The sequence below is a fragment of the Peromyscus leucopus genome, chromosome 8a (assembly GCF_004664715.2).
Source record: "Peromyscus leucopus breed LL Stock chromosome 8a, UCI_PerLeu_2.1, whole genome shotgun sequence".
NCBI classification, from domain to species: domain Eukaryota; kingdom Metazoa; phylum Chordata; class Mammalia; order Rodentia; family Cricetidae; genus Peromyscus; species Peromyscus leucopus.
The window spans coordinates 9,609,122-9,626,002 of NC_051085.1; the positions used below are offsets into that span (position 1 = coordinate 9,609,122).

At 49.3% G+C, this 16,881-nt stretch overlaps 1 protein-coding gene across 7 annotated transcripts in view; it reads right to left on the bottom strand.

Moving 5' to 3' along the window:
- Nucleotides 1-4,573: 4,573 nt before the first annotated feature.
- Nucleotides 4,574-16,881, bottom strand: part of Fyn (FYN proto-oncogene, Src family tyrosine kinase) — a 199,512-nt gene continuing 187,204 nt past the window's right edge. For 3 of the 7 annotated variants that reach the window (XM_037200517.1, XM_037200516.1, XM_028874838.2), the window contains 2 exons: nucleotides 15,691-15,822; nucleotides 4,574-5,145 (listed from right to left, as the gene is read on the bottom strand). In XM_037200517.1, coding sequence (XP_037056412.1) covers nucleotides 4,937-5,145; nucleotides 15,691-15,822 — 341 coding nt within the window. In that variant the 3' untranslated portion in view covers nucleotides 4,574-4,936. The remainder of the gene's footprint in view (nucleotides 5,146-15,690; nucleotides 15,823-16,881) is intronic. The other 4 variants (XM_028874841.2, XM_028874840.2, XM_028874837.2 and 1 more) reach the window with 2 other exon arrangements.

The window sequence follows — 16,881 nt, forward strand, 5'->3', positions numbered from 1 at the left end:
GTCATTGGACTCTCTCTCTTGCCTTTTCTCCTATTCAGTCATGAGGCTGCTCTTGGCTGAGTGAGAAGGGAGTCAGAAAAGCCTCATGGGGTGGGGGCGGGGTGGGGAATGATACCTTTCCCATGTTCAGTCTCCATACAAAAGCAAGCCACCACTGCGTACAGTGTTTCTCACACAGGCCAGAAGCAGTCTGGTCCTAAGAGCTGCAACAGCGATCCTGCAAGCCACGGGCTGGGGACACCACACCCCGGGATGGTCTGGAGAAACACTGCCATGTGAAAACGAAGATGGTTACCTTAGGAAATGGAATATCAAGTTTTCGTAAGATTATCAAATTCCGGTAGGGCCTCCCTTGAGCACACTATAGACTCCACCTCACTTGGTGACATTTTATACTCATGCAGTCAGCTAGCACGCTTTAAGAAGTCTGAGCTTCTACCCATGGGTGTTGGGGCAAGACCTTGGGGAAGGTGTGGGATCACCGATTGCGTCTGGCTCAGGCTGCAGGTGGAGCCTTCATGGTTATCTTGAAGACCGATGACCGCACATTCCAATGGGCTGGGCGGGTGCTGAGGCAGCATGCCGCAGCTCCCTCGTCCTCAGCAGGCTCTCAGATAAGAACGGCAAAACCTCAGCCCACTGACTGGTGGGTCCGATCCACCTAACCATCCACCCGTGCCTCAGCCCCACATCTGCCAGAGGCCCGTCATTGTTCAGGAAGAGTAAAATCAAAATACCGCACAGTTTCCGGTCTTGACAAGTGCGCAGTCTGCCCTGGAAAAGCCACTGGAAGAAGAGCAGCCCTGCTAAGCACACTGGTGGCATGAAGCACAAGCTGACATGCATTCTGAGTGCTTCGGAGAGGGGCACACTGCTCTGGTGGTTGGGAGGGCAGTCAGTCATTCATCAAGCACTGCATTCTCAGGGCCGTTCCTACAAAATCACAAACCACTTATTTGTATTTCAACCTCTAGACCTGTGTGTGTGTGTGTGTGTGTGTGTGTGTGTGTGTGTGTGTGTGTTAGAGAATGAACACAGGGCCTCAGGCTTGCAAGGCAAGTGCTCTATCATCTAGCTATATGCTCCCACTTCTAATTTAAAATAAGGACATATTGGTCCCCACGTCTTCCCCATGGGATTCTGAGTATTTTGCATTATTGGGTAAAGATGAGGAATGATTTGGATGGTTGTTATGAAACTTCTCTGAATATTGATACAAACACAAATTATGAAGGTTCATTTGCTATTTAAAAGATACCACAGACATTATCTTTCGTTATGTTTTATGGAGTTAGAATCTACATTTGAGAATTTAACAACAACAAAAAATTAAACACAGATACTGATGCTGCTTGAGCTGTTTTTCCCCCTCCAGGATCAAAGCCAATCTCCTTCCTCCCTCTTGTCTTCCCTCCAGAAAAGAGATTTTTGACATTAGCCTAACTGAATCTCACAGTGTAACATACAGTGGAAAGCAAGCCAACAAAAGCCATCTGAATCTATTAAAATATTTTTCAGAACAAATTGACCAAATACCATTTTACTCAAATATAGCTTGTCAGGAAATGCCTGCCCTGTGCGTTGTCTTGCTCTGTGTCATGGCCAATGATAGAGAACCTCGCCTCTACTGCAGGAAGCTATGGTACTATCCTCCTTGGCACGCTGCCGAGAACCTTACCTTCCCGTGAAAGAACCATTCCGATTAATACGGCAGGTGCTGTTCCAGCCCCCTGGGAAATTGCAGATAACAGTATTGTGGCTCTGGTGCTACTGGAAAAACCCTTCACCGCTGACATGTAGCCACAGAAGGATTCCGGTGAGTAAATACCCCCAGCCACCTGGAAGTCTTGAGTTATGTGGAGGTTTTAAGGGTTCATGGTCACCCTTGCCTTTTCCCGTGGAAACACCTGTTCCCACCATGGCAGGGCCTCGAAGGTCCACTGAGGCTCTGACTCGTGGGACCCAGCATCTCCCAGGGTCCTGTCGGGCACCTCGATGCTGCGCCCTGAGTTTGTGGTGCAGAGTCAAGGGCGGGAAGAGGAACCCTTTGATCAACATTTACTCCTGAGCTATGACAGTGGACTTTGTATTTGATATTTTAGAAGTGAAAATCATTTATTGGGAAGGCATCTATGCAGCTGGGCAATGCCAGTTGGTGTTCTCCTAGAGAGCAAGTTCTTACATCCTTATTCTGGGTTACTAAAGAAAAACAATAACCATCAAGAACTCCCCCCCCCCAAAAGTTTTTTTTCACATCCTTCACAGTAAAGTGATATTTTCTTTTGTAATAACAGAACTTTCTGGTGGGCACCTTCTGTCCTCTGACCCCAACTTCTATCACTTGTGACTCCCTAGAAGTGACCTTGGGACAATCAAGACTCCCTAGAGTGACCTTGGGAAAATCAGGACTCCCTAGAGGACTAGCTCTCAAAAGCACATTGGACACTTGGGGAAACCTGGACCCTTTTCTGATTTCTTCCTGATTGCATTCCTTCTACTCTGGAAGGCTACATACACAGGGTTCTGATCTCGTAAGTGTGCCCTTGAGTTGACCTATGTCCTTAATTTTCCTTTATATCCACAATGAACTCACTCGATGAAATAAAAAAGTAAATGTTTTTTCCCCTCAGTTTCTGCTTAAAATGGTTTCTTTTTCAGATTTTTCAGTTAAGTCAAAACAAAAATCCTCCAGAGAATATTTGCAAGTTACCTAACATGAAGTAAGGATTGAAAATAGTTATCTTAAAAAAAAAAATCTAGAACCTGTTAATGAGTAGTCCAATGTGATAAAAATTGTACCTAGTGAGGCTTTGAAATCCTGTTAAGGGTATTCAGATCCAAAATAATAAAGTTTTGATTTTAAAATATTTTACATTTCCCCCAAATGCTAAAAAGCCTTTTTTTTAAAGGTTAAGTGTTATTTCAGTAACAATAAAACCCCTTTCTTTTCCTTATGTGGCTCCATACGACACCAGTGACCTTGGTGTCTTAAGAAGTTAAGGCTGTAAGGAGCTAGCGGGCATCTGTACCCCCTCTCCAGAGGGGCCTGTAGGTGAGGTGCAGCCGCTGCTCCAGGTTCCGCAGGGAATGATGGGAGATCCAGGCCTGGACGGTTCCCCGGCCCACCCACCTTCCTTTCCACACATGGCACTGTCTCCTGATCGGCAACTTCATTATAAAGGTAGAGGGATCCGACTTGAGACATAAAATGTATTTAAGTCTCAAGGTCAAGAAACACTATTGTATCCTCTACAAATGAGACACAGTAAATTCCTTTTAGAGACAGGGTCGGAAAAACTTCAGCGCTCAGGTAGGTCCCGTTTTTTGCTGTAACAATCCTCTGAATTAGCCAGACATTTGCTTTGCCTTTTGGTGGGGAGGGTCTCCAGATGTTCTGAATGTATCTGTCATTTGGAAATCACTGTACAACGGCCAAATTCACCAGGTGATTCTTCACCATCTGGTGAGGGACAGACATGTCACAGAATGCCTAGGGCACCCCCTGTGATACACAAATGAAGCAATTTTTTTTTTGTTTCAAATGTAAAATGCTCTCTTTTTAATTACTAAATTAAGAAAGTTAAACAATTTAGAAATGTAAACTCACAAATAAATCATTAACAAAAAAGGAATTAAGACTTCAGAGTTGCTATTCAGTATTAAAAAACTCAATAGAAATAGGAATTGATTTGTTGTTGTTAGACATATGTAATTCAAGGTTGGTACAAACAGCAACTAAAACTGTAATACTTTTTTGTGCACCCCCATGAAATGTAAAGTAGTGCATAGTTATTCACTGGAGTACTCTTGACATGGAGAGGCATTCATTAGCAGTACAGGACATTAAAACACTTATTTTACAATGGGACGTGTACAACCCCCCACCCCTGCCTGACCCATAATTTTAGTTTCATGAGAAAGTTTAGTAGGTTGCCGTGACTACAATGCTATATGGGTTTTAGACCATTTAAATGTGGTTACAAGATTTATTAAATAAAAGAACATTTGAAACACTTCAGCATTCATATTTATACAGGAAGTCTGTGTGGTCTCCGTCCGTCCATCCGTCTTCCAGCTCTCATGGTAGGACCGGCTGGCTGCTTGCTTCAGGGCGCTCCCTCGCTGGAGCAAAAACTGCTACTAAAACGTGGGAACTCAGCTCAGGGACCTGAAAAGTCACATGAACAACAATCTACAGGTATGATTAGGAACCAAAAAAGTGCAATCCAAATGAAAGGGGGAAAAATCATGCTTTGTAGAAGTCAAAAATGAGGCTACCGGCTTTCCGAATGATACCAGTGCTTAGATGCAGGTCTCTGCAGTAACCCTCACTCTGGGTCCTGTAACGATGTGGCCTTCTAGGGCCAGTCTCCATGGTAGCACCCACATGGTGTATGTACAGGAACATATGTTTATATATATATGTATATATATTCATATGTATAAAAAAGAAAAAAAACAAACACCTGTCCTGATCGGTTTTTGTTAAAACATGAAAAAAAATTTTATTGTTTTAGACAAAGAGGCCACTTTTGGAAAATAATACTTCTTTTTAGTTGAATCAGGTGAAGACAGAGTTAAAATCACATAGGATTTGCATTTTTTTTTTTTTTTTTAAAAAAGGAAAGCACTAGGGAGTGTTGGCACGGGAGCGACTATTTACACTGAACAGAGGTCGGCCTTTGACATCACATCGATACAATGCATTTCCAGAGTCTGAGAAATAACACGCTTCTGTCTCGGATGCTTCACAGAGGAGGTTCGGACTGGGGGACAAGTGTCATTAATGAGGGCCATGGAAGTTCGTCAGCTTCAGAGTCACATGCAATCTGATCCTGGACGGTTCTTGCTGCTCAGGGGCAGCTGGCTACGGAATTGGAAGCTAATGGGGAGGGGTGGGGAGGCCTCTGGGAGGAGGTCTCTGAAGAGCAGGCTCTCACAGGTTTTCACCGGGCTGGTACTGGGGCTCTGTGGCGGTAAAGTAGTCCTCCAGGAAGCCCTGCAAGTACTCGAAAGTGGGGCGCTCTTCCGGATCCTTCTTCCAGCAGTGGATCATGAGCTCGTGCAGGGAGATGGGGCAGTCCTGAGGGCAGGGCATCCTGTAACCTCTCTCCACCTGCTCCAGCACCTCTCGGTTGTTCATGCCTAGGAAGACAAGGACAGTGAGAGTGGACACGCCTGGGCTCCAGGCCTGACCACCATGCTGCACGCGGGTAAAGCGTAAGGATGCCATCCGCCCTCTCGGAGGGGAACTATGCCTTTAATCGGCTCTCACACGGTGCAGAAAGCACGGAACAAAGGAATGAAGGACTCACTCATAGACGCAAAAGCCCAGACAGTGAATCTCAAAGCGCTGCCAGTGAAAGAAGCCAGACACCAAAGGCAACACACTAGATGGTCTCCTTTACAGAAGACCCTGGGAAAGGCAAGACTGCCTGACAGAAAGCAGATCAGAGTTGCTGGGGGGAGAGGGCACCGGGGAAAGGTCAGGGGGAGCCGAGAGCTGCCAGAAGTGGTGTGTCCAATGCCCATGCTTTTCCTGCAAAGGGGCAACAGCAAACATCTTCGTCTGTGTGGCTAATGCAAGCTTTGTTTTCCTTATGCCACTGAAAGGGTTTAAAATAAAACCAGGTTGGGCGCTGGGCTTGGCCCATGGGCTGCAGTCTGTGACCCCAGTGCAGCATGTATAGACTGATGCGGCTCTTAGTCAACACTCATGGAAGTGTATTTTTAGATTAGAATCTGTTAGGTGTAAATTATAGCTCAGTTGAACAGATAAACATACAGGAGTGGTGGGAATGATTCCGTAGTTCAGAGGGTGCCCAGCTCTTGAAGAGAGCCTGAGCTCAGTGCCCAGCATGCACCCTGGGCAGCGCACAGTTGCCTGGAATTGCAGCTCCAGACGGCTGACACCCACGGCCCCCGCAGACACCTGCCCTTCCATGCAGATGTCCCCACACAAACAATTCAAAAGAAACCTCTATGTGAATAAACACACGCACACAAATACCCCATGGAATACGAGCGAGAAGTCTTCTATTTGCGGGACATACAAGACCCATTTGTGACCTTTCTAGTTCCTACCTTGCCCGAGCACCGTGTCTGAGATTGGCCCTCATGCCAGCAAGGCTGGGCACCATCTGGCCTGGTGACCCCATAGTACTGAGGCTTGGGAACTTTTGACAGGGAGGCCGGGTGTCTCCCGGGCCTTTGTTTACGGATGACCTCAGGCAGGCCATCTATCATCGGAGACCTTCCTGGCCCTCCGCAGGAGCTGCCTTAGTGCTCAGACTGAATATCTGGGAGGCTAAGCAGAGCCTGCCATGTGCTGGCCTTCTTGACAGCACAGGAAATACACAGTGTGACCCCCTCCCAACTACTTTCAGGTACTCCCCCCGAACCCCCACATCATGTTCTTCTCTCTCTGTGCCAGGCCCGTGAGCCTGTCATCTGGAATCTTCCCTAACTTCTGACAGTTCACAGCAACAACAATCTGCCGTCGTCTATAGCACGATATTCAGGGCTGTCACCAGCACGGAAGCCACACATATGCCATGCAGCCATCTTTAATTCTGGGGACGGAGGTGACCACCTGGTCAGAACCTGTTGCTTGGCCAGAGGTCCTGGGTGCTGTTCCCCTCAGTGGGGAACACTCACTTTTGGGTTCGTAGGTGATTCTTAGTTGTACTCTTGGGAAGCTGGGCCTAGCCAAGTCTCCTTGGTGACAACTACTTCAAGTCACTTGTTTGTTCAAAGCCCTGTAGGATGCCGATTCTTTGACCTTAGAATTTCCAGAGGTGATAACGTCTGTCTATACATTCTTTTGGCTGTGTTGAAGCAGACCTTCACTGTAGCCAAACAACCTCACTCAGGTCAGCTACCCCTTGCCTTGGAGAGGTCAGAGCCCAGTGTGGGACTGCCACCTTCCAGTGGGTGTCGCCTGCAGCTAAGGAGCTCAGCTCCTCCCACTGTTGAGGAGCTGGGTCCTAGGGTGGGGAGCTGGAGGCAAGGGGGGGCACAGGACTGCAGACCTTTCCCGAGGTGCTCCAGACAGACAGGGTAAGGGACAGAGGCTAGCACCTCCTCTGTCACAGCTCCAAACTCCAATAAGCTCAGGAAATCAGAAAGCTATTGTAAGTCACTCGGTAGCACCACAGATCGGAACTGCCACAAACTCTCTCTGATGTGACGACGTCATGGTGCTTACTTCCGCCTGCGTTCTCTACCCGCGTCTCCTTCCATGTTACGTAACACACTTCTGTGCAAGTGTGATGCAGGGGTCCAAGCGACAGCCACCTCAGGAAGAGGGGGTGCCTCACACTGGGACTGGCATTCTCTGGAGCTTTCCTTCGCTGCACAATTCAGTAGACAAAACTCTTAGTTTCAGTGTTTCTGGAACCACACAGCCTGAGTCTGCAGGGTCTCCTTTGTTCTGACTCTGGCCAGGAGCCCCTAGAACTGGAGGAAAGATCTCAAGAGGCCTGCAGCCCAGAGGTGTGACAGGCTTCTATGGAGACACTCCCACGTCTCAAATACATCTCAAGGCTTTAACCTGGTACCAAGTGCCCAGAACGGCACCACAGAATTCAATTAACCACTTTCACATGACTGTGGATCTTACATCAGTAATGTTTTATTTCATTAAAAACCAAACTCCTCAAACGGAAATATTTCCTTTCTTTAAACTTAATTCAGTCTCTGCCAATGGAAAGTTTAACTGGCAATTTGGTCAATCCTATTTTTCCAGTGCTCTGCCCAAGACTTGGACACAGCAGATGTGACAACCTGAATCGGCACGCCACATTTGCTGGGGTGGCCTCCTTCCTGGGTAACTGTAGCCACGGGACAGAGCCATCCGGACCTCAGTCTGTGGAGGACGATGACTGGGCCAGACCTGAGGGGCCACACTGTCAGCTGTGATGCACATTCCTAGCTTGCTACCTCCCTTTCCTGCAGTGGCCCGCCCCACCGTCATCCCATCCCTCCTCTTCTTCCTCTTCATGCGCTCTCTCTCCAGACCTCTCAGAGTCTGGGGAGCATATGACCAGTTCTATGCACTGAGGGAAACAGAAACACGCCAATGACAGCCCTGCCGGAAGTCGGCTCTTCGACCCTGCGATTGGCTGAGAGCGACAAGGGCCAGGGCTGGGCTGGCTCTCGTCCAGTCAGCCTGAGGCCAGGACACTCGTGGGTTGTCCTGCAGCCCTGGTCCTTCCTCAAAACCTTCCACACAGTCAGGATGCTCCCACTCAGCAAGGGTTCAGCTGGTTTTCATTTCACAAACAGTACCTCAATGAAATGCAGCATGGTGATATTTTAAAAACTACCCATTACCCAGTGTGGTCTCAAGCCTTTCTGTGGTCCCAACGCTCAGGAGAACAGCATGCCTCTGCCCTTTCCCTGGACAGGGCCACTCTGGAGGGCCACTCTCTCAGGGTCCCGCTAGGTGGCCCTGAGTCACAGGTCTCCACAACCTGCCGGTCCGAGGTCTCCCTTCCAATCTTTGTTTTTCAAACGTGGTCCTGGCTATAGCACCCCGAGTCCTTCGGCCCCAACACTGTCTCTGGGATCCTCTGGCCACATGGACTCTCTCGCTTCCTGGCATCATGACTGCATTATTCTTTCTGAGTCATTTTGCTGGCTTCCTTCTCAAATACAAGAGGTCAGGTTTCCAACTCTTCCTGTCCAAGTCTGACTATGTAGATGCCAACATGGATTCTCATACGCACATACATTTTCCTGTCCCTGATCCTGCGGGCCCTTGCGTCTCCTTTCTTGTAAGCATCAGTGTTCTTTGAGTGGCACATGAACTCAGTCGACCCTTCCCACTTTTCTTTTCGGTTCTTGAGGGAAGGAATACAAACGGCTTTCATTGGCAGAGCACTGAACGCGACGTCATTTCCTGACTCTCCGCATCCCTTGGCAGGGGACCTGATTTCACCACTCCAGCCTCAGTGTCTCCTTTCGTCAATCAAACACCTTAACCATTACCTTGCTGTCAGCTGCTTGGTACAAAGTCTTACAAAAGAAGTATTAATGTTTTACTGCTTCCCATTTGTGCGGCTTCCCAAGGACCTCCGAGGGGCCATATCTGTAATCAGTGGGTTTGTTTTCTATTCACACTGACACATGGACTTCACCATGGCTGTGGGAATCTGGATTTTTGTGCTGTGTAAATACATGTTGTAACAATGGAAATGGTACGCAGGTCACCTGATAGCAGATTCCTCTTGCAAACTGAGCTTTTCATTCAAAGGGAACGATACGCTATTGTGTATGAATGAGGCCTTCTGTCCGAGGTCCTATGCTTCTCTGCATAAGCTCTCTAAACACCCCAGCTGCCTGCTCACTGTTGAGCACGGTGCTGAGGGAAGGACATCGGAGTTAATGGCGCCTGCTCAGCAAGAGCGTGCACTGCGCCATTCCATGCACTTGTGCTGTCAGATTATCCAGTGTTTTCTCATCTTACAGAACAACCAGGAGGCTCTGAGACAGGCTTTGTGGATCAGAGTCCACATCTGGGGCAAAGGGATGCTGACCAAAGATTACAGGTGCAAATAAAGGACTGACCTTGAAGAGACACAATAATCACTAGTTTTGTTTACAGTTGCCCATCTCACCCATCACCTGGGGCAGCTGTTCTTATTAAACCCACTGTATTAATAAAATCGGAAGTGATGGCTGGGGGTGCTACAACATGCAAAGGTTATTTGAAGTGGATGATGCAGTATTATGCTTTGGGGGCTTTTCTTTTCTTTTTGGAGACAAGGTCTTGCTTTGTGGCCAGGCTGACTTCAAACTAACAGTAATCCTCCTGCCCAGTCTCCCAAGTGCTGGAATTACAAGGCCTCAGCCACCACACCTGGCTTTTGATAACACAGTGTTATAGCTGACTTGTCTGTCCTCTGAAAAGCCAAGTGAGAAGGAGGTGAAGGAGCCGCCGTGGACGGCGAGGCCTGCGCAGCTAAGACTGGACGGCAGCAGGGTGCTGGCTGGAAACACACCGAGCAGAACGTCCCTTCCCGGGGCCCTGGCTTCACACACATTCTCCGATCCTCCCTCTCTTATCAGCCACATCGGCCAAGAGAAACCTTGCAGGGGAGGGGGCAGCATTCTAGGTGGGCTCCCTCTCTGAACTGGAGGGCTTTGGCCCTGGCATGTTCAGCTACAGCGTGGCCTTTGTTTCTCCTCCCCCTTCTACCTGGAAAATTCAAACTTCCTAGTTCACAGAGGATCTGCCCCTTTCGGCGGCTTGAACGTGAGACTCCGTCTGCGCAGTGAGGGTCATGGGTGCAGGGCAGGGGGCTTTGTTCTTTCCAGAAGGCGCCAGCAGTCGTACGGCCAGCCCCCCTTAGCTCTCCCAGTCATTATCAAGTGACTAGACACGCTCAAGAAAGTCAAGCAGCTGGCACTTGCTGGATGATCTGAGGCGCTTCAAACACGTGGGTAAACGATTTGCTTCAGGGAGCATTCCTGCTCTGCCAGGTCCTGCCAGCTCACAGGCAGGTGTTCAGTTAAGGACCATGGCAGGGCACAGCCATGACATTCTGCCTATCAGGTTACTGGAATATGGTATTTGAACACAGGGTCAACTTCCCAGAACTCTGGGGACAGATGCTACCTGGTAGCTAGGAAATTTCCTACCTTGTCAGCCACGTGTGAAGACAACTGAACAGAGTTATAAAGGCTTTGTGACCAACTTTAAAGGTGTTTGAAAAACCTGTAAGTTCTTCTTCTTAATTCTCCCTTGTCATATTCATCCACTCCTTCCTTACATGGAGTCTACCGTGGGCAGACACTGCGGGGGAATTGTAGACCGTGATGTCCTGTTCCCCTCAAGGAAGGCAGAGCCATTGGGAACTGCAGATAGATGGGCTTTGAAAGAAACATCCCAACACCGGGGGTGGGGTGGGGGGCAGCGGCAGGCAGGGAGGCCTCTGTGAGTCGGAGGTCAGCTTAGTCTGTATAGCTAGTTCTAGCCTGCCACAGTGAGACCCTGTCACACCCCAAGATTTCTTGTGTGTCCAGGCTAGAACGTGAAGGGAGGGTCAGCAGGGATCCTGTCGCTCTTCCTCTCCACACCGCTCACTCCACATGGCATCAACAGGAGCAGCTTACACCTACAAAACACCGCGCCACCCCGGGCTCAGGGGACACTGTGGAAAAGGGCGTGGGAAGACAGTTGGGAGCCAGGGGTCGGGGGTTCTGTGAGACCGTGTCTCCTAGTGACACCAGACGCTACACCTGTCAAGTCTCACCCACATGACCGCAGACATGAACAAGGAGGACACCAGTGGACATGTAAACTACAGGGGGAGATGCCTACAAAGCCTCAACCTACACAAAGAACTACAGGCAACTGAGGAAAGCTGGGGGCGAGAGAGATGGCCCTCCCCAGGGAAGAGCACACTAAACTGGGTGTTCTGTGCAGAGTGGTCAGTTCTGAAAACACAATACAAGTAACACTGCACGTACTCAACAGGTTACATTTCGGAATATATATGTACATACAAATACATATGTGCATGCAATGACAATTGATTAAAAAAAGCAGCAGCAGCAGCTACAGCTGTGAAGGAGTGGGGAAGGGAAGGCTAAGTGAGAGGGTTTAGAGGGCGGAAACCCAAAGGAGAAGCGTTGATAATTATTTTATGTTCTCAAAATTAAACAACAGCAACAGAAAGAGAGAAAAAGCGTACTTGCTTACAACCCTGCAAGGCCCTATCTGTCACGACTCAACGCCTCCTGCTCCCTGGCCCCCTGCAGGGGCGCACAGTCACCCTAGACACCCGCCTGGCCCAGGTTCGGCTCCCAGCAGTTATACTCAGAGGGCACCTCCCGGTGACCCTTGCACTGCCGCTGTTTCCTAGCTATGTTCCTTCTCTTCCCGCTCACTGCTACCAGCCAAGTGTGAATATATTTTATTAGTCTTTATTGTCTATCTTCTTCAAGAAAAATGTGCCTGAGGGCAGGAGTTTTCCCATTGTTTCGCTGCTATCATCTTGGGTCTGGAACACATAATAGGCCTTCGATAAATATTTGTGGACCGAATGAAGGAAGGGCTGATAAGGCACTGTGCAAGAGGCAGCCTTCTGGAGTTATCTGAAGGGCAAAGGGAAACGGGGCCTCTTTACCCAGGAGCAGAGTGAGAGAACTCGTCTGTTTTCCGGGATAACATTTCTGCTCGGGACAAGGACGGAACGGTGGTGGATGAGGGAGGAAGGGAGGACCGAGGGCAGGAAGTTCCATTAGGAGCTCGCTGCCCAGTGGCGACAGCTTGATTCAGGCAGTGGCGGTGGAGGCAGACGGGGAGGAATTTGAGAAAGGCTCTGGAGGTGAAATGGCGGGCTAAACTGCAGAGCCATGATTTTATGCATCAAACCCAGGAAGCAGCTTTGGCGTCAGCCTTACCATTTCTCACGTCCAACAACCCGTCAGTATAGAAGCAGCTCTCAGCTGGAAGCAAAGAGCGGCTTAAACCCTGCATGCCGAAAGCAAGCTGGGCCATGAGGGTGCACCTGCTCGGGCCGCGGCAGCCACGCAGCAAACAGAGCTGTGCTGTGAGGCGGTGCTGTGTAGTGGTGTCAGCCCTCGTCACCTGGCCACCTCCCTTCCATCTCAGGGCATCTCAGCATTCCTCCCACGGTGTCAAGGCCCGTGCCAGCGTCAATGTTCCCGTCTTCCCTTCCTTTGTCTCCCGACAGCTCCGTGAGGGCTTCCTCACCTAGGCAGCTCCTGCTAATCTGCCCTCCATTGGTCACGCCTCTCACGTTCTCCACAGGCGCGCTCGGGACTGACTTTCATGCTGGGCAGAAATATCTGAGCAGCTTTTGCAAAACTCATTTATAAATCATTCCCTCGCTCACTTGGCTGTCACTTACGAGCCAGAGCACCTTTCCTATGTGACACGGTGACAAAGGACCATTCTCAGGTATGAAAGACCCAGCAAAGTTTGCCACCACCTACCATTCTTGAGAAGAGAATTATTTGAAATTACATTCTAGGCAACTGAGAAATTACCGTGTCAAAGTGCAGAATGGAAGTATCTGACAAGCGGGGACTGGGACTCTGCCCTGGACTCCTCCCGGCAGGAGAGTTGAATCGAGGTGACCCCCTCAGTACGTGCTGACTGACTGGGACACACCAACACCATGGTGACATCTGCATAATGCTTAATGAAACTGTCTGTGCCCTGAAACTCTCCCTTTGTGAGGATAATAATCCTGTAATTGCAATCCTCTGCAGAACTTCTCCCTCAAGAAGAGTTTTCTGTCACATTCACAAGTCCAATTAAATGTGATTATAGCTGAGTTGTCTGTGGCTCTCGGAGCAGGGCCGGGACGGCTCCCTGTGGTGCAGGCAGCTCACGTCACTCCCCCCCCCACAGCTCCCGGGCCTATCAAGTCAACCTCCAGGCTCGAACGTCTCTCTGTGGCAGCACACGGCCCCTCACGGCAGGCGCCGCCCCTCCCAGGAGCATCCGGTCCTTCACCTCACACAAGTTCTTCTCAGACCCTCCCTCCAGCTCCTCAAACGGGGCGAATCTTTGCTGCTTTTCCAGAGGCCAGGCAGCACTTGGCTTCCTCACTGTGAGCAAGCCCCCTTCCCCATACCCTGGCCTACTTGCCTTCTCCTCCTCCAAGGCCTCTGCAGACCGGAAGCCTATGGCAGATCAGCATTGCTGACAGGCATGAACCCACACACTATGCTGGACTCAGTTCTCACTTCTAACTCCTTTGCTCTTTTCATGATCCTCTCAATGAAGGGACTGTTTCTGTCCCTGCTTCGGCCACATAACGAGGACGCAGGTCGGGGACACGCACAGCAGGGATACTTAACGGCACACATAAGTAAGGCTCCTGATCTGAAGGCCACTCTCCCTGACCACAGGCTGCATGTGGCAGGACTCCATTTGTCTATGGCTCACTGCTCTCCCTCCAGCATGAGCAGTACGGCTCTGGGACAGGAGCCTGTCAGCGCCACCTGAGAGCTGGACGGCTTGTTCTGTCCCATTTCCCCAGGGAGCAGACACCGGCACAGGTCACACTGAATGATGCCCAGTGAACGAATATAATATAACTTGAATTTTCTTTGTGCTAAAGCCCAACCTGACAAAAACCTGCCTCCAAAGACACCTGCCTTCCTCTTCCGAGGCCCCCGCCTCCACCTCTTTGTCTTGGCTTTGGTGTGTGACCCAGGAAACAAAAAGCAGCTTTGTATTCTGGGAAGGAAAGGCTTCACAGAAATGCAAAACAACATTAACCTTTTCCCGTGATTGCTTTTAACACACCGGGTGTCTATAAACCTGGGGAGATCAGGAAGAAATTAGTTCAAAATGTAGACAATAATAAATTTTTTTTTAAAAAGTGCCTTCTCATCTTTAAAATCCGGAGATGGCATATTTTCCTCCTTGAGAAGCAATTCAAAAGCACCCATGCTGGGCCCCGCCCCCTCCTGGGGAGCCCTTTCTTCTCTGCTGGTTGGCTATTCCCAGAGTGTCTGCCCACTTGTGCATGCTGGTGGCAGCAGCCGCAGCAGCAGCAGCAGCATTAGCAGCATCAATAAAACAGACTCACACTCACACCTACAAACGCTGGCGCTGGGACTTCAGAGGCCAGGACTTGGTAAATTTTGCTCAATGCCAGCCTTGCTCTCTTAGAGGTCTTGAGGCGGCACTAGCCTAGACAGGGAGGCTCTTTAAAAACGCTGCTCTGTTCTCTGACGATGACCAGAAACAATCAGGCAAAATGAACAAAGGGATTACAAATTAATCGGCTCTCGCTGGCTCCTCTGACTGCAGAGATATGATTACAAGCCCAGGATTTGCAAGAGACCTACATTCCTCATTAATCTCCACTATCGTTTCCATCGCTGTGGGCTTTTTCCTTCCCTTTTTTAAAGCTCCTTTTCTAAAGGCGGGGAGTGAAGAGAGCGAGGCAGCCAGCTATGTATGCTCTTTCTTTGCTCAGCAGTAACTAAGAAATATGTCCTTAACATTTCAAAAAGCAGATTGCCCCTGTGCTGTAACCAGTAAAGCGTAGAGGTGGAATGGCCCCAGTGTCCTTTCTGTCTCCATCTGGCTAAGTTAATGAATTTAAGCATGGATAACCTTAGCCCACGGCTTCTTCAGAGAGGAAGCGTATGATAACCCAGAGCAAACGCAGGCTCCATGACACTCCAGTGCCTTGACAATACATTCCCCTTTGGGTAGTGTATTTGGCCATTCAGCAACAGGCAGAGACTGTCTGAACAGCCTTGTGCGAGCCTCTGCCCTGGGGCACCTGGAGTTGGAGCCTCAGAGAGAACAAGTTCTGGCATCTTCCAGCCAGGCTCTCTCCAGTGTGATCAAAAAGCAACAGGAACTTTTCTCCTCCTCTTTCCAGACATATCTACAAACTCCATTTGGGCACAGGCTCAGCCAGTGACATTTCTGCTCCAGGAGGTGTGACACCTACTGAGACAGGACACATTCCACGACCTGACCTGTGGGGCCTGGGCCATTAATACCGCTGCTTAGCACATTAAGCGTGGTGCGCAGGTCACAGCAATTCTTGGTTCTGTATTCCTCTGGCTAAATACCTTGGCAGAAGGCTGAACACAGGGCTTAAAAAGGCAAGCAGACAGGATTTCTACAAAATGAAGTCAAGGGGGAACCCATCAGAGACCCATTTGCCAGATCTGTGCTCTTACCTGGGTATGGCACTCTTCCTTTGGTGACCAGCTCTGTGAGTAAGATTCCAAAAGACCACACGTCAGACTTGATTGTGAACCTTCCATATAGGGCTGCTTCAGGGGCTGTCCACTTGATGGGGAACTTTGCACCTGCAAAATGAGGACCTGGTTATTTATGAGGTAGAGAGCCTGCACTGCGGGGACAGACGGACGGACGAGGAAGCACTGGGGAGTCATCTTCAGGGGACAGGGTGAGAGAGGAGGACAGGAAGGTGGTGGGAAAGGAATTCCCGGGGCTGAGATGATGTATGCCCTAGGCCTGGCTTCTGTGACTTTAAGCAAATCACTTTAATTCTCCCTTCAAAGGGTTAGACTTCAAAAGCCTTACTATCTCAGTAAAGAGAGGAGCTGCTTTCTTGAACATGACTCCATGATCATAATGAATGATATGGGCTTAGTCTGGAGTGTGGTTCTTGACTTGTGATTTAGGAAACTGCTGTGTGTGTGTTTGGGGGGTATTAAATAAGAATGGCCCCCATAGGCTCATATATTAAATGTTTAGTCATCATGGAGTGGCACTACTTAGAAGGATTAGGAGGTGTGGCCTTACTGACGGAAGTGTGTTATTGGGGAATGAACTGAGGTTTCAGAAGCACAAGCCAGGCCCAGGGGCTCTCTTCCTGCGGCCTGTGGGTCTAAATATAGAGCTCTCAGCTCCTTCTCCAGCACCATGTCTACCTGCATGCCACCATGGTCCTTGCCATGATGATAATGGACTAAACCTCTGAAACTGTAAGCCAGCCCCAATTAAACACTTTCCTTTATAAGCGATGCCATGGTCACAGTGCCCCTCACAGCCAACAGAACACTAACTGTATATATATATGTCTTTGAATAATGCTCTCTTTTAATGAAACATACAGGATTAGATCATCATGCTTTTCTCCTGTGTCCTAGGGTATCTAAAATCACAGATTGGCTTTATGAAGTGCCACAAAACTAGGAAAGTCGCAGCTTCTCCTAGGACAGAGGTGAATGGATACAGCCTGCACATTCCACTGAAATGGGCCATGTTTCCTAAGTTCCCTACACCCTCCGCAGAGAAACGACCCTGTCTGTGGCTGATTCCTCTCCTCCATCTCCTCCCTCTCTCTACAGCGGCCATCTCCATCCGGGCACAGTTCTTTATTCTGTGCTGTATGATCACCT